At 42.6% G+C, this 15,343-nt stretch overlaps 1 protein-coding gene across 1 annotated transcript; it reads left to right on the top strand.

The window, feature by feature from the left end:
- The first annotated feature begins 79 nt into the window (after window positions 1-79).
- LOC134062274 (NACHT, LRR and PYD domains-containing protein 3-like) lies at window positions 80-10,394 on the top strand. Its single transcript, XM_062518238.1, is given in 13 exon segments — window positions 80-325; window positions 504-641; window positions 4,275-4,382; window positions 4,541-4,651; window positions 4,795-4,890; window positions 5,134-5,244; window positions 5,444-5,554; window positions 5,688-6,153; window positions 6,156-7,681; window positions 8,025-8,198; window positions 8,802-8,975; window positions 9,142-9,188; window positions 9,350-10,394. Coding segments are annotated over 11 exon segments (3,453 nt in total). The 5' UTR covers window positions 80-325; window positions 504-641; window positions 4,275-4,320; the 3' UTR covers window positions 9,925-10,394.
- The last annotated feature ends 4,949 nt before the right edge of the window (window positions 10,395-15,343 follow it).

Below are 15,343 nucleotides of genomic sequence, written 5' to 3'. Positions count from 1 at the left end.
CACCGTATCTTTTTCTTCAGTTCTTCTGCACACGTCTTTAGCGGTTGTCTTTAGAGTAAATTGATAGCCGCGACCAACTTAAACATTTAATCTGGTGAACATGCGAAATGCGAGAGTAGCCTACATGCTGCAGGGTTGTCATCTTCTTGTTGCGAGTTAATGGCGAACTTATTATGGCAACATGATTTTGTTGTTGTTGTTTTTCGGGGACAGAACAGAAGTGTAGGCTATTGCATTTCAGAGCAGCCGGTGTTGTCAACGCTATCTTATTTCATGAAATGGAATTACGGTCGGTGATTACTTCCATGGACTGTGTAGCCTAAAGGTAAGGAGTTTTTTTTATTATTATTATTCTTTTTAATATCATTATTTGTTAGGTTCATCAATGGCGAAGTGTGGATAGAAAGCTACAGGTGCAAAGCAAGCGACTCTTTATGGGCTACTTAATCAATCTGCCTTTCTAATGCAGAAAATTCCTTAATAAGAAACTTTACTTACTTAAGTTTTAGGAATTCGGTTGTTGGACATTTCGGTTGGAATTTCTCCGGCAAAGGAGGAGCCCTGGTGCCGATGCGCAGGGCCGAGGGAACGGGACACTCCCAAATCTTATCAGCCACCAAGTCTCCTTACCAAATGTGACAGTAAGTTTATCGGCATTAAACATCTAGGTAGAATTGTTTTCTCAAGCAAAACAAACAAATGGCTTTGCTTTGATTACCAAATTATTTCATGTTTCATACATCGAGCTCCCTGCGATAGGCTAGATCTGGCAATCATTTCTTTACATTTTCCGTTATCAACACATTCGAACTACCCCCTGCAGTATGTCATTCGCTATTGCTTATTATCACCACCGTTGGCCTGTAGATGGAGGTGTTGTGGAGCTTGTGGGTCCGTCCTACCATTTAAATCAGGGGTGGGCAATTATTTTCCCCAAGGGGCCGCATGAGATACTGGGATTGTTGAGGAGGGCCGAACTCAAAACACCGAACTCAAGTCTGAACTCAATTCTGTTCAATTATATTCTGTTCTTGTATAACATTAAGTAAATCATATGGTTTTGGTTACTACTAGCCTACTAGAAAGAACAGATGAAAATGTGAGGGAGACATGGTAAAAACAGCAATATTTCCAGTAGGCTAGGCCTTAATCCTCATTCTCAAAAACATTTTTGACATTGATATGTTTTTTTTTTTTTTTTTTTCAGTTTACAAAGACTGCTACAAAAAAATAAGTAAGTAGTATAATTAGGCCACGAAAATGTGAAGGAGTCAGTACAAACATAGGCCTGTGCCTCCATTTGATCAACACTCAGCAATTTGCCAAAGACCATCATTAAATTAACTTTACATAATCAGACTACACAAATGTGGAGCAGACAATAGTAGGCTATGTCAGAAGCCTAGTTATGTTAAAGCAAAAACATAACCTACATTCACAAACACGTTTTATTTGTAAATGTTGATTATGTTTTTGCTTTAATAAGACTGTGATTGGTCAACTCGCCCTGCTGTGTGTTGAGCCGCGGCTGCTTCAAGCAACCTGTGGATAACGTCATAGCCTACTAGTTCGCTAACATAAGCTTTGCAAATAAACTCAGACATATTTTGGTTACACTGACGAGGTTATCCGATTGTAAACTGTCTGTCAGTAGCCTAACGTTTTGAAATCAACTCTTTGTATCGTCACCAAGCAGCAGTAGGAGTTCAACATTCTGGCTAGGGTTGCGGTTAGCGACGCAAACAAAACTTTGATAGTTTTACGCCGCCGATGCAACTGCATTGTGTCGATGCGTAACCGTGCAGTCAGACGCTTGCGTCCGCCAACGTATGCCTCATTTTGTCACATTTCCATAAACGCGAACTGATTGGTTTGTCAGTGTTCGAAAATTTGCATACACGGAATTTCATTGGCTGGCGCTTGCGCGATCCGTCAAAAGTTGAACATTTCTCAACTTTTTAGCGGAGGCAACGTATCTCAGGCAACGCATCGGACCCACAATTCAGTGCGGCATGAAATGAAGTCCAGCCAATGTAAAGTGAATGGGAAAACAACGGACGAACGTTGGCCGACGCAAGCGTGTGACTGCCCCGTAACTCTACTCACCAGCACATTAGTGAGGGTGTCGTATGCATCCACGCACAAACGTATGGGTGTAAAGAAACCAGTCGCTTTCAAAATAAAAGCAACGATGTTGATTTGCGTGCATTATCTCTATCTCTATTTCTTGACTACTGTTTTTTCACGGACCTTACGCGGGCCGGTCTGGGAAAGGCCGCGGGCCGGATGTGGCCCGCGGGCCGTACTTTGCCCAGGTCTGATTTAAATGCAGGATTCTGTCTGTCAGAAGTCTATCAGAATTATGGCTGGAGAGGAAAAACTCAAATTGTAACTGTGATTCTCTGTTTTCATTGAATTCTGTCCTTGTACCATTGTGCGACTGTTTTAGGGGAGGTATTATTGTATTTTTGCAGTTTTTCACTGTTCTGCCTGGGTGCAGAATTTATCTCTTTTGGATTGCCGGAGTGGCATTTATCAGGGTCTGTTTCCGTGCTGTCCATGTAAACTGTAATTACTAACATCTCATGCTAACCTGGAGTCTTAAAGGAACCGTATGTAGGAAATGTATTTCAATTAATCATAAAATGGCCCTGTGATATGTCACTAGACATTTAGAAATCATGCTAATTTCAAATACTTATATCACTGACAACAGTAGTCCGGCCAAGATATTTTCATTTAAAAGTGAAGTTGCAGCCCTCAACTGATGTTGATGTTGTTATGTTGTGTTTTGGTTTGATGCGCCACCCTACACTTATCGACGAATCACGAAGTCAGTAGTATTTCGCCATCCGGGTTGCCAGTTATGCTAGTTACCACCATAGACAGCTGCAGCTACAAACGTGTTGGATAAAAAATGTCCACCGTTATGGAACCTAAAAGACCTTGTTATGAATCTGAAATAGGCCTACGTCTAAATAAAACAAGGATTTAGGAGATTGAGACGGCTGAAAACGGAGAAGAATTTGAAGACAGGCGTCAGTGTTGTTAATTTGCTCCTGGACAGGTAAAGATTCATCAGTTTGGCCAACTTACTTGTAGGATACTGTAAGGACATTTTAAATAGCCTATTCATGACAGTTGAACAAATTATGCAAGTTCGTGCAAAGTAACGTTATGTTGGCCATATGGAGGAGGTGGGTCATTGAATTGAAAAGGTAGGCTAAGGAATTGTTTGGGAAATAAAAGCAGCTAGTAGTCATTGCAAACGTTAGCAATGCATTATCAGAGTGAGTTCGTTTCTCTGTCATTATGCTGAGGAAAACAGCACTTGCCATTGAAAGCTAGCAGCCTACATTCCTGCTGCAGCTAGCTGGCAACCGTGACTCAGAGGGGAGGGGGAGGCGATTCACCGCGCTACAGTATTTTGAAAGTAATTGCAGTACTCGTTTTGGCCAAAATCCTACATATGGTTCCTTTAAGTTAGAGCAGCTGGTTGATCTTTATGTGAAAACATGCTGTCTCTTTCTTGATGCACATCATTTTAAAGAGAAAACTCTGTTCCTGATTTTCCCTACCACTGCTGGCAGCCTTATACCGGTTGTTTGTCTGTTGGTTTGTTTGCTTGTCTGTCTGTTTGTTATCAAGATATAACTAAAAAATATGCATGGATTTCGATGAATTTTTCAGGAAATGTCTGAAATTATTGCCATGAATGTATGTCTGATGAAAAGAAACGATTAAATAATAAAAAAAAACCACCATCTGGATCCAGGAGGCGCTTGGCGGAGATCCGCTGGCGTGCTTATCTAGTTTAAGCATCAGTCTGTTTACTCTCACTGCTTTCTCTGCTCACCGCGTTGCTTTTGTTGTCTGTTGCTTGCTCTGTTCTAGGGGAATAGAGTTAGGCTACTCTACCAGTTTTAAACTTGGAGGGTAGGGTCCTGAGGGTGCTGCTGTTCCCTATCTTGGCTCTCCATTGAGCTCCATACAACACAAGAGTTTGGATTGTTTTACACAGCTTTATTGAATGAACTGTTTACGGTTTTGTTGCATGTTTTGTTGCATGGTGTTGTCCCCCAGACATTAAGTCTTACATTCCTTAGAAGGTAAAACCTCACACCCACTGACAGTGCAGTCACCACATCCACACACTATGACTCAGTGAATTCTTTCTCATTCTTTCACTTTCACAACAAAGTATTTTTTGCTCCTCTTTTATGTTGAAATGCTCACCTTGCTCACCTTCTTTTCTTGTCTTCTGTCTTTTCTAGACCACATACACACAGACCTCCATCTCCAGTACCCAGCTGTGTGTCTATGAAAAGTGATGAGTCCATGGCTTATCCTACCAACCTCAGCAGTGACCCAACACCAGGACCGTGTGTACTTCACACACACACACACACACACACACACACACACACACACACACACACACACACACACACACACAGAGAGAGATGATTATGTTGTTTTTTTTTTTTTTTTAAGCGCTCACTTTGTTCTGTGTATTTTCTTGTCTTCTGTCTATCTCTAGACCACATACACACAGACCTCCATCTCCAGTACCCAGCTGTGTGTCTATGAAAAGTGATGAGTCCATGGATTATCCTACCAACTTCAGCAGTGACCCAACACCAGGACTTAAGTGTGTACTTAACACACACACACACACACACACACACACACACAAACAGATAGTTGTTTTTTTTGTTTTATCTTTTATTTTGAAATGCTCACTTTTTTTGTCTTTTCTTGTCTTCTGTCTATCTCTAAACCACATACACACAGACCTCCATCTCCAGTACCCAGCTGTGTGTCTATGAAAAGTGATGAATCCATGGATTATCCTACCAACTTCAGCAGTGACCCAACACCAGGACCTAAGTGTGTACTTCTCACACACACACACACACACACACACACACACACACACACACACACACACACACACACACACACACCTTCAGCAGTGACCACCCAACACCAGGACCTAAGTGTGTACTTCTTACACACACACACACACACACACACACACACACACACACACTTATGTTTTTTTGTTTTCTCTTTTATTTTTAAGTACTTACTTGTCTTTGTTTTTTTTTCTTGTCTTCTGTCAATTTCTAGACCACATACACACAGACCTCCATCTCCAGTACCCAGCTGTGTGTCTATGAAAAGTGATGAGTCCATGGATTATCCTACCAACTTCAGCAGTGACCCAACACCAGGACCTAAGTGTGTACTTCTCACACACACACACACACACACACACACACACACACACACACACACATACACACACACACACACACACACACACACACACACACACACACACACACACACACACACACTTATGTTTTTTTGTTTTCTCTTTTATTTTGAAGTGCTTACTAGTCTTTGGGTTTTTTTCTTGTCTTCTGTCTATCTCTAGACCACATACACACAGACCTCCATCTCCAGTACCCAGCTGTGTGTCTATGAATAGTGATGAGTCCATGGATTATCCTACCAACTTCAGCAGTGACCCAACACCAGGACCTAAGTGTGTACTTCTCACACACACACACACACACACACACACACACACACACACACTTATGTTTTTTTGTTTTCTCTTTTATTTTGAAGTGCTTACTAGTCTTTGGGTTTTTTTCTTGTCTTCTGTCTATCTCTAGACCACATACACACAGACCTCCATCTCCAGTACCCAGCTGTGTGTCTATGAAAAGTGATGAGTCCATGGCTTATCCTACCAACTTCAGCAGTGACCCAACATCAGGACTTAAGTGTGTACTTCACACACACACAGTTTCCAGTTCACCAACAGGATTGACTAGAGACCTAAAGCAGACTTTGGACCAAGAAATGGACGATGCTATGAAGCTAGTCAAAGAGAAATATAAATCCAGTATGAAGAACAAGTATGAGAGCTTATTTGAGGGAAATAAAATTCAAGATAAAAAAACCTCCTTGAACAGGATTTACACGCAACTCTACATCATTGAGGGAGAAAGTGAAGGGGTGAATACAGAACATGAGGTTTTACAAATGGAGAAAACACAAAGGATACAGCGATTACGAGACACTCCCATAAACTGCAATGAGATATTTGCCCCCTTACTTCAAATGCACAAAGGGGGGGGGGGAGAGTGAAAATCAGAATGGTCTTAACTAAAGGTATTGCTGGAATTGGAAAGACAGTCTTTGTGCACAAGTTCATTCTAGACTGGGCTGAGGGAAAATCCAATCAGGATGTAGATTTCATATTTATGTTTCCCTTCCGGGAGCTGAATCTGGTTAAAGATGACGAGTACAGTCTTCATAGACTTCTGCTTGACTTCCATCCTGAGCTTCGTGGCCTGGATACAAATATGTATGACAAGTGTAAACTTTTGTTCATCTTTGACGGCCTGGATGAAAGCAGGATTCCTCTGGAATTTTCAGGGTGCCAGAAAATGTCTACTGTTACCATGACATCATCAGTGGGTGCATTGATGTCAAATCTGATTAAAGGAGAGCTACTTCCCTCTGCTGTCATCTGGTTAACCTCTAGACCAGCAGCATCAACTCAGATCCCCTCTCAATACATCAAGCGTGTAACAGAAGTTCAGGGGTTCAGTGACCCTCAGAAGGTGGAGTACTTTAAGAAGAGGATCAGTGATGAACATCAAGCCGACAGAGTCATCTCACACATTACAAAAGCAAAGAGCCTCCACATCATGTGCCATATACCAGTATTCTGTTGGATCTCAGCCACTGTGCTTCAGAAAATGTTTGAACAAGATGATGTAGAAATTCCCAGAACTCTGACTGAAATGTACACATACTTCCTGCTCGTTCAGATGAGCACAAAGAGCCAGAAATATGATGAGAGAGATGAGAAAGATCCAAAGGAGCTCCTGCAGTCAAACCGAGAGGTACTTTTGAAACTTGCCAAGTTAGCCTTCAAACAGCTGATGGAGGGCAATATCATGTTCTATGATCAAGACTTGAAGGAGTGTGGCATAGACGTAAATGAGGCTTCAGTGTACGCTGGAATATGCACTGAGATCTTTAAGGAAGAATCTGTGTTTCATCAGAGGAAGGTCTATAGCTTCATACATTTGAGCTTTCAGGAGTTTCTGGCCGCGGTCCATGTATTTCACTTCTATGTGGTCATGAATACAGAGGCACTGCAGCATTTTAGTTTACTGTACAGTTTGTTGAGATCAGCTGTGGACGAAGCCTTAAAGAGCGGGAATGGGCACCTGGACCTTTTCCTCCGACTCCTTCTGGGCATCTCACTGGAGTCCAATCAGAGACTACTACAAGGTCTACTAACACACACAGAGAGCAGTTCAGAGAGCATCAAAGAAATTACTCAGTACATTAAACACATTATCAGAAGTGGACTTGGTAGCTCTCAGCATCTCTCACCTGGTCGATCCATCAATCTGTTCCTCTGTCTGCTTGAAGTGAAAGACCAGTCTCTTTACAAAGAGATTCAAGAGTTCCTGAAATCTGAGACACTCACAGAAAATGAGCTCTCTCCTACCCACTGCTCAGCAATTGCCTACATGCTTCAAATGTCGGAAGAGGTGCTGGATGAACTCAACCTTAAGAAATACAACACATCAGTTGAAGGTGGAATAAGGCTTTTACCAGCTGTGAGGAACTGCAGGAGGGCTCTGTGAGTGTTTAAAAAGTGTATTCAGAATACTGAAGTGCGTTCAAATTCAGCAAACACTTTTGTATGTTTGTGGCAAACGACATTATTTGGTCGAGAACTACCTCCTCAGACTAAACCTTCCCCAAAAACTGCAAACGCAAACAATAACTTGTTTGCAAGCATTCGTAAATGTCCGCCTACAGTATGTTTTGCGAATTGGAACGCACTTCTGGTCTTTGAGTTTAAACTAACGGTGTCATCATAAGGCAGAGAGAATACACAAAGAAAGTACAGAAATGATTTGGAAATCATTTATTTACATTATTAATTATGTCTGACCTGTGCTTTATCTTTTGTGCTGTAGATGTATGGGCAGTTACCTAACTGCTCAGTCCTGTGAAATTGTGGCCTCAGCTCTACAACTTCAGAACTCTCCCCTGAGAGAGCTGGACATGAGTAACAATGACCTGCAGGATTCAGGAGTAAAGCTGCTCACCGCTGGACTGAAGAACCCACACTGTAAACTGGAGATTCTTAGGTATTTAAGTGTGTAAGATTGAGCTATTGAGTGATTGAGCATGCCATTTGAATCTTCAGCAAACATTGAAATGGGAAAGTATAGTAAATATACTCTTTCGATCTCTGCATTTATCCGTGAATTAGTGAAACACACAGAGTGAGCACACAGTAACCTGGAACAGTGAGGTGCCTGCTACAGCGGCGCTTGGGGAGCAGTGAGGGGAAAGGCACGGCAGACTGACCGATTGAGGAGTTTTGTCAAATATACACGCTAAAGCTAGGGGAAGCTCTGCAGTGAAATATGCAAGCATAAAACGAGTGCCAACGAAAAGCGAAAGCGAAACCGGCGATGAAATCGCCAATCCTGCATAGTTTCCCTTTAAATCATTTGAATTGAAACAAATGAGTTACTGAGTTTTAGACACCATACATAAAGGATGGATGAAGGTATAATTTGCACTTTCACAATGATGGGCACATTTTCAACCTTGTAACCTCTTGATTGATTCTGTGCTGACTGGTGTCTTGAATGTCTGGGGTCTGGTGTCTGACTGGTGAACATGAATAGTTGTATTTCTAATGACCAATAGCGTACCCTCACTTGTGATTCATGTCCTTGTAGGCTGTCAGGCTGTTTAGTCACAGCGAAAGGCTGTTCGTATCTGGCTTCAGCTCTGAATTCAAATCCTTCTCATCTGAAAGAGTTGGATCTGACCTACAATCACTCAGGGGAGTCAGGAGAAAAGATGCTTTCTGCTCTTCTAAAGGATCCAGACTGCAAACTGGAGACACTCAAGTATGTTTATGGTTGTTGCCATTGTATTTGAACCAAACACCAAAGTACACCAGAGGGAGCTCACCCCAAACAAACTATTTGTGGCCATGTTTATTTTATTTTCTGCTTTTTTGTCCAATATGAAATTTGTTTTGATTTTCTATGTGTGTGTGTTTGGTTTTTATAGACTAGACTTTGGAGGACAGTGTAGGATCATACCAGGAATCCAAAAATGTAAATGTCCATACCCACACTCCTTCACAATGTATATATTTACACACACACACACGTGCACACACACACACACACACACACACACACACACACACACACACACACACACACACACACAAGAGTAAAAATGCTCTTTAAAACCTCTTTTTTTTTGTCTGTAGATGCCTGTGAGCTCTCACTGGACCCGAACACAGCAAACGCATTTCTGTCCCTGTCTGAAGGAAACAGAAAGGTGACACGTTTGGAAGAGAAGCAGCCATACCCTGACCATCCAGACAGATTTGATTTCTATGAACAAGTTTTGTGTAGAGAGGGTTTGTCTGGCCGCTCTTATTGGGAAGCTGAATGGGATGGAGTGGCAGCTGTAGCTGTGGCTTATAAAGGAATCAGCAGGAAAGGGAAAGGTCCCACCCCGACATTTGGACACAATAAGAATTCCTGGAGATTATACTGTGGTGATAGCAAATTCTCGGTCTGGCATGACGGGAAGTCCACTGATGTACAGGCCCCGTCACCTTGTTCCAACAGAGTTGGAGTGTATTTAGATTGGCCAGCTGGTACCCTGTCCTTCTACAGTGTCTCATCTGAAACACACATACTCAAACATTTGCACACATGTAACTGTACATTCACAGAGCCTCTCTATGCAGGGTTTAGACCTTATTCTGGATCAGTGACTCTACACAATATTAATTCAAAGCACAGGACAGAGAAGACAACAGAGCATGTAGAGTAACAGAGTTGATTTTAAAGTACTGCTGCTTGTCTATGAATATCTAAATGGGTGGGGACCAAAATACCTTTTAAACATGTTTCAACAATACAAACCTTTCAAACCTCTCAGACCACACGAGAAACACCATGCAGTCGTCATTGCCCATGGACCTATTATTTTGGACTTTTTATTATTTGTTAATTTTTCCGTTATCTTTCTTGGTTTCAAGGGCACGCTGGTGAGTACATCGCTTCTCTGGCTGCTTATGTATCATTTATTTGTTAGTATCTTGTGTGTGAAGCACTTTTGTTGTGCATTGAAAAAGCGCTATTCATGTTTGTCTGTAAAGCACTTTGTGCTCAATGCTTGAAAACTGCTATTTAAGGCAATTGTATTTATTGTATTATATTTATTTTCTAGTTAGTGTTATATTTATTATCTAGTTATTGTTATTTATTTGTTATCTATTGTTGTTATTTATTAGTTGTTGTTATTATGGTTGCTATTATTTTTTATTAATAATATTATTATTATCATATTTTTTTATTTGATTTACTTAGTTAAGTTTAAGTAGGTCTAACTGCACTCTGTGTTTTATGAATTCTATATTATAATGTGCATTGTTTTTAAATAAAAAAGAATAATGAAAGAAAAATCTGTCTTATCATCTCAAGAACAGTCTATAATATTATATGTGGAAAGAGGTGACGGGGTTGGGAGGGCTCTCCATCAGCACTCTGCCAGACCCCATTTGAAAGGACACGGTGCCAGGAGGCACATCTAGGAACACTGGTGACCAAAGATTCTAGAACAGAGCAAGATGGATCAGTTGCGTCAAAAGAATGAAGTACCGACAGGGCGCCATTGTGGTAAGCTCAGCAACATTTCAGACACAGTTCCAATCATATAAACCCACCTAAACAGCTGTTTTTGCCGTTGCCAGCTGTTTTTTGTTTTGTTGTGTTACTCGGTAATGATCTGGCCGTGTGAAAGGCACGATTTATTACTTTTCGGCTTACCAAAATGGCGCCCATGGAGCGTTAGAATGTACTTCAACATATCCAACGTATTCTCCGGCCAGTGATCCATCTTGCTCTGTTCTAGAATCTTTGCTGGTAACTCTGAAACCAGTCGGTGCCAGCCAATCTCACAAGATAAAGCAGAAGGGAAATTCTGTCTCAGACACACACTCACCTCTGCTGTTTTACAGCTCACTATAAAAGGGTGTGATTCCACACTGGAAATCCCATGCCACTACCTCCATATGACTAACACACCAATGCACTGAGCCAAGTCATTCTGTTGATAAGGAGCCCAAAAATAGGCAACAGCATTATTTTATGGTTTTCTCCTGCAGGTTTTAGCTTTCAGTTTCCCTCTCACGTTTAAATTTGTAAACCTTTGAAGGATTTTGTATGCATGTGGAAATACAGTATAACACTATAAAATGACTAATTTGTGGTAAAAGATTCAATCGAGGTGTTATACGGCAAATGACAGCATGCAAATAGGAGTAAATCTAAATGTAAAACTATAGTGTAAAATGTACTTCAGCAGACATTGTATCAGCATCAACGAGGAGATTACTGGAAGGGAACTGGCACAGCAACGCATGAAAGTGCATGTTTTAGTGGTCAGCTATTATTATGACCAGCGCACTAGCGAAACGGCGTTAATAAAGGTTTAGTTTATGAATTTACGTCAATGATTACCAGGACACTGAAAGACCGGGCTGGTGGGTACAGTATGTAGCCTCACAAGGATGACATGGAAACCTGTTTTCCGTATTGATCTGTCGCCCACCTGCCGCACTGGGCTCCCGGAAAGGAGGGCAGGCCGGATACAGTTTTCTGTTCATATTTCGAGAACTGTAGGGCCTAGGATGACCAACCTTTTCCCATATGTTGGTCTCAAGAGGCCAAATCGTACCATATCTCATTTAAGGTATTACACTACCTAGTTAAAAGTGAAAAAGCAAAAACGAGGCATGGTATCGCAGTATCTTTGGCTGACACAAAATGTAAAGTGTAGGATCTTTAAGACTCCCTCTGAAAGCAAGTTTTGTGGAATTCCATTCATGAGAGGCGCGCTCAAACTCTATATCCATAGTAAGTAAGTAAGTAAGTAAGCTCTTTATTGGTCATTGTCACAAGTACAACGAAATTAACACCAGCCTGTCCAAGATTTACAGAATGACATAGGGGGGGAGGGGGGGTATGGGGGGGGAGACAGAACAGGATTGGTAGGCATAGAAAAAATACAGCATAAACATGAGGAGAGGGAGGAGAGAAAAAAGGCAACCCTCAGACTATGCTCCTATGGAGAGAACAGTGTGGGGGCAGGAAAAAAAACACCTCAGCATAAGCACAAAATCATCACACATTACAACATCACAACATAGCAACTGGGGAGGGTGGGGGGGAGAGGAGGTTGCCCGGCGCAGGTAGCAGCCATCTGGTCCTGCAGCCATGGGGGGCGCTGGTCACAGACCCGCTTACAGGCCGGGGGGGAAAGAAGCGAATCGAAGGCGTTGGATGGGGGGATGGGTGGATGAGATGAAATGCATATCAGTATACATGTACGTGTGTGTGTGAGCCTGAAGAGTTGCTTAGCCTGTCGTCCCAATCTAGGCGCCTCAGTCCGCAAGTTGGAAGCGATAACATAGCATGTTGCCATGGAGACAACCTTGGTCAGGTCCAGGGCAGAGTCAACAATCCTGGAGGGGGGGGGGGGGGGGGGGGGGGTAAGGATAACAAGAGCGTCTTGCTGCAGTGATCTTCTGGGGAAGTTGCTCCAGTAGAGGCCTCGGTCAAGGCCGGTGCTGGCAGAGGGGGGGCCAAAAGCAGATAAGATTTGATTTGTTTGGTCTTGGGCGAGCCAAGGCGAGGAGCCACATTCCTTTACGTAGCTACTCTCTATGTCCACCAATTTGTTTTTGCAGAGCCGTGAGCTTCTCCATGATGTTGACCAAACAGTGGGTCAGCTCCTTGTCCCTTATGTCCGTGGTGTTGTCCCTCTCCTTCATCTTCTGCATGATATTGTCCATACAGATTTTAATAGTCCCATTTTGAGCGCCCACCGCTCTGCCCACTGATTCAATCATGACGGGCAGCGCTGTGGGGCTTTGGACAGCTGCCGTCCTCTTCAGAATTTTTTGGGTTACCAGGGCAAGGCCTATTCCAATCAGCACAAAACCCATGAACATGAAAGCGAATAGGTAAATATCTTCAGCATCCTCCACGGAAAGGGTCATAGCCATATCCACTGTGACTACACATATGCACAGTGCACACACACACACACACACACACACACACACACACACACTCATAGATACATGCACACACACAGTACACATGCATGCATACGCATGCACATGCTCACAGGCATGCACACACACACACACACACACGTGTATAAACACATCCACATGCAGGGTATGATTTGTCAAAAAAAGAGGGGAAATCATGAAAAAGCAGTAGTAATCAGCAGGCCTATTTCTTTTAAGTTAATGGTACTGTAGGCCCTATCACATATCGGCAGTTGAACATTGATCTTTAGCACAAACTAAAAAGACATGAAATATCTAATGCTCTGCGACGGCCACACCTGAGATGTGAGAGATGGCCTAATGGCCTAAGTTTCAGGGCAATGGAAGACTATAAAATGACAATCAGACTGTAAAACGTAAATCAATTAAAATTTCACATCATGTCAAAATAATCCAGCTAATTAAGACTAAGTAAACAGTTTGCTCTGATCTCGGGCTTCGTGTGGCCTTTTTGGCTTTCCCATTGGTGCGTCCTCTACAGTGTTTCACCCTTCTGCAAACCTCTGAGCAGGGAACAACCGCACTTCTGTCCCGTTAACAGCAATGAAGATGGCCCAGAGGTACCGCCCTGTGGTACATCTAGTTTTTATACTATGCTGCTTTTGAATAGATACACTCATCAGTGATCAAATTAATTAGTGTGTCTCCTTTACTCCAGGAGAGTTCACAGAATATCAGAGGGAATTTAAGGGAACAGATGAGTTGGAGAATGCATAATGAAATAATATGCTGTGTAAAAGTGAAATTCTGTGTATGAATTATGCTATTTTTAAAACTTGCAAAATAAGAAGACACTCTGATGGCAACGTAGAGTATATTGTGTCCATGTGAAAGACATACTGTTGAATTTGTGATTTGATTTTGAGATACGCTCTCCATCTTTTTCCAGACACTATTGAAACACACAAGACGTGAGAAGATGGGTGCTATCATAACAAGGTTGAGGAGGGGGCGTAAAAAGGAACGGAACCCCAAAAGCAAAAAGAAGAAGGGAAAAGTAGTAGTGGCGAAGAGAGGAAGCATAACACGTTCCTCATCGAGGAGAGTGAGGGGAAGCACAAGGTCCAGAAGGAGCCATGGAGCTCAGCGCAGTCAAAACCGTCAGAGAAAACCTCCACCTGAGCCATCAACAAATACTGACACTGATGACACATCCCATATATATATGGTGATAGACGACAATGTGCAACCAGCAAGTTTGGGAGGCACACAAGCTAATGATACCCAGAGACGCAAACAAAGGAGCACTCGAACAAAGCGTAGCCAAAAAGCCAAAAATACTGTAGAGAGACGGCCACTCAACGATATTTTCCCGAAACGAGGGGAAGATGAGACGGACACCGGTAAAATGAGTGAGAATAACATTCAGCGACGTGGCAGCAAACTCCGAACCTCACAGAGAAGTGCCAGGGGGAGCCTCAAGAGGAGGAGGAGCAGCAGGAAGCTGAAAAAGTATCTGTTTCCAAGCCCAACAGTCTTCAGCCAGATTGATGCCCATGCCATCAGAGCCGGAGAGGAGGTGATTATCGCATTATCGTTTCACTGTTATCTCGGTATCTGATTAGCCTGGGTTTTCCCATACTGCCTTGCGCGGTGATTTGAATCTCGCTGCTAAGCCAGTCTGGAAACTAACGCCCAAATGTTCGCCTGATGTTGGCGAACCAATCACAGAACATCCGAGAAGTTTCCGTTGCCTTCTTGCGTCTACATTCGACGCCAAAGGATTTACACTGATGTCAATGGCAGCCCTTATCGTTGCATACGAACGAGTTGGGTGAGCTATGCGCATTTGATAGACATCCGTGGCGCCCAATGAACGGATCTGGGCATTTTTTCAAATACGAGAAAATGAGCGTCTGGTTGCCAGACCACGTCTCATTTGAGAAGTGGTAGGCGTTAGCCAGGCTAGTATCTGATAAGAAAGCATATAAAACTGGTTCAAAGTGCACACATCTTACCAAGCGTCCTGAAGCCAAGCCAGGAGTAGCAAGCTTTTCGGCTGACGGATATCATTCATTTATATAACCAAGATGTGTGTGTGTGTATGTCTGTGTGGATATGTCAGACATTATATCACATTGTTTTCTATTGCAGCTGAGGAGGAGGAGG

Source organism: Sardina pilchardus, chromosome 17 (genome assembly GCF_963854185.1).
Source record: "Sardina pilchardus chromosome 17, fSarPil1.1, whole genome shotgun sequence".
Classification (NCBI taxonomy): Eukaryota; Metazoa; Chordata; class Actinopteri; order Clupeiformes; family Clupeidae; genus Sardina; species Sardina pilchardus.
Note: the sequence above shows the minus strand (reverse complement) of the source record. Positions and strands in the feature narration are given on the sequence as shown.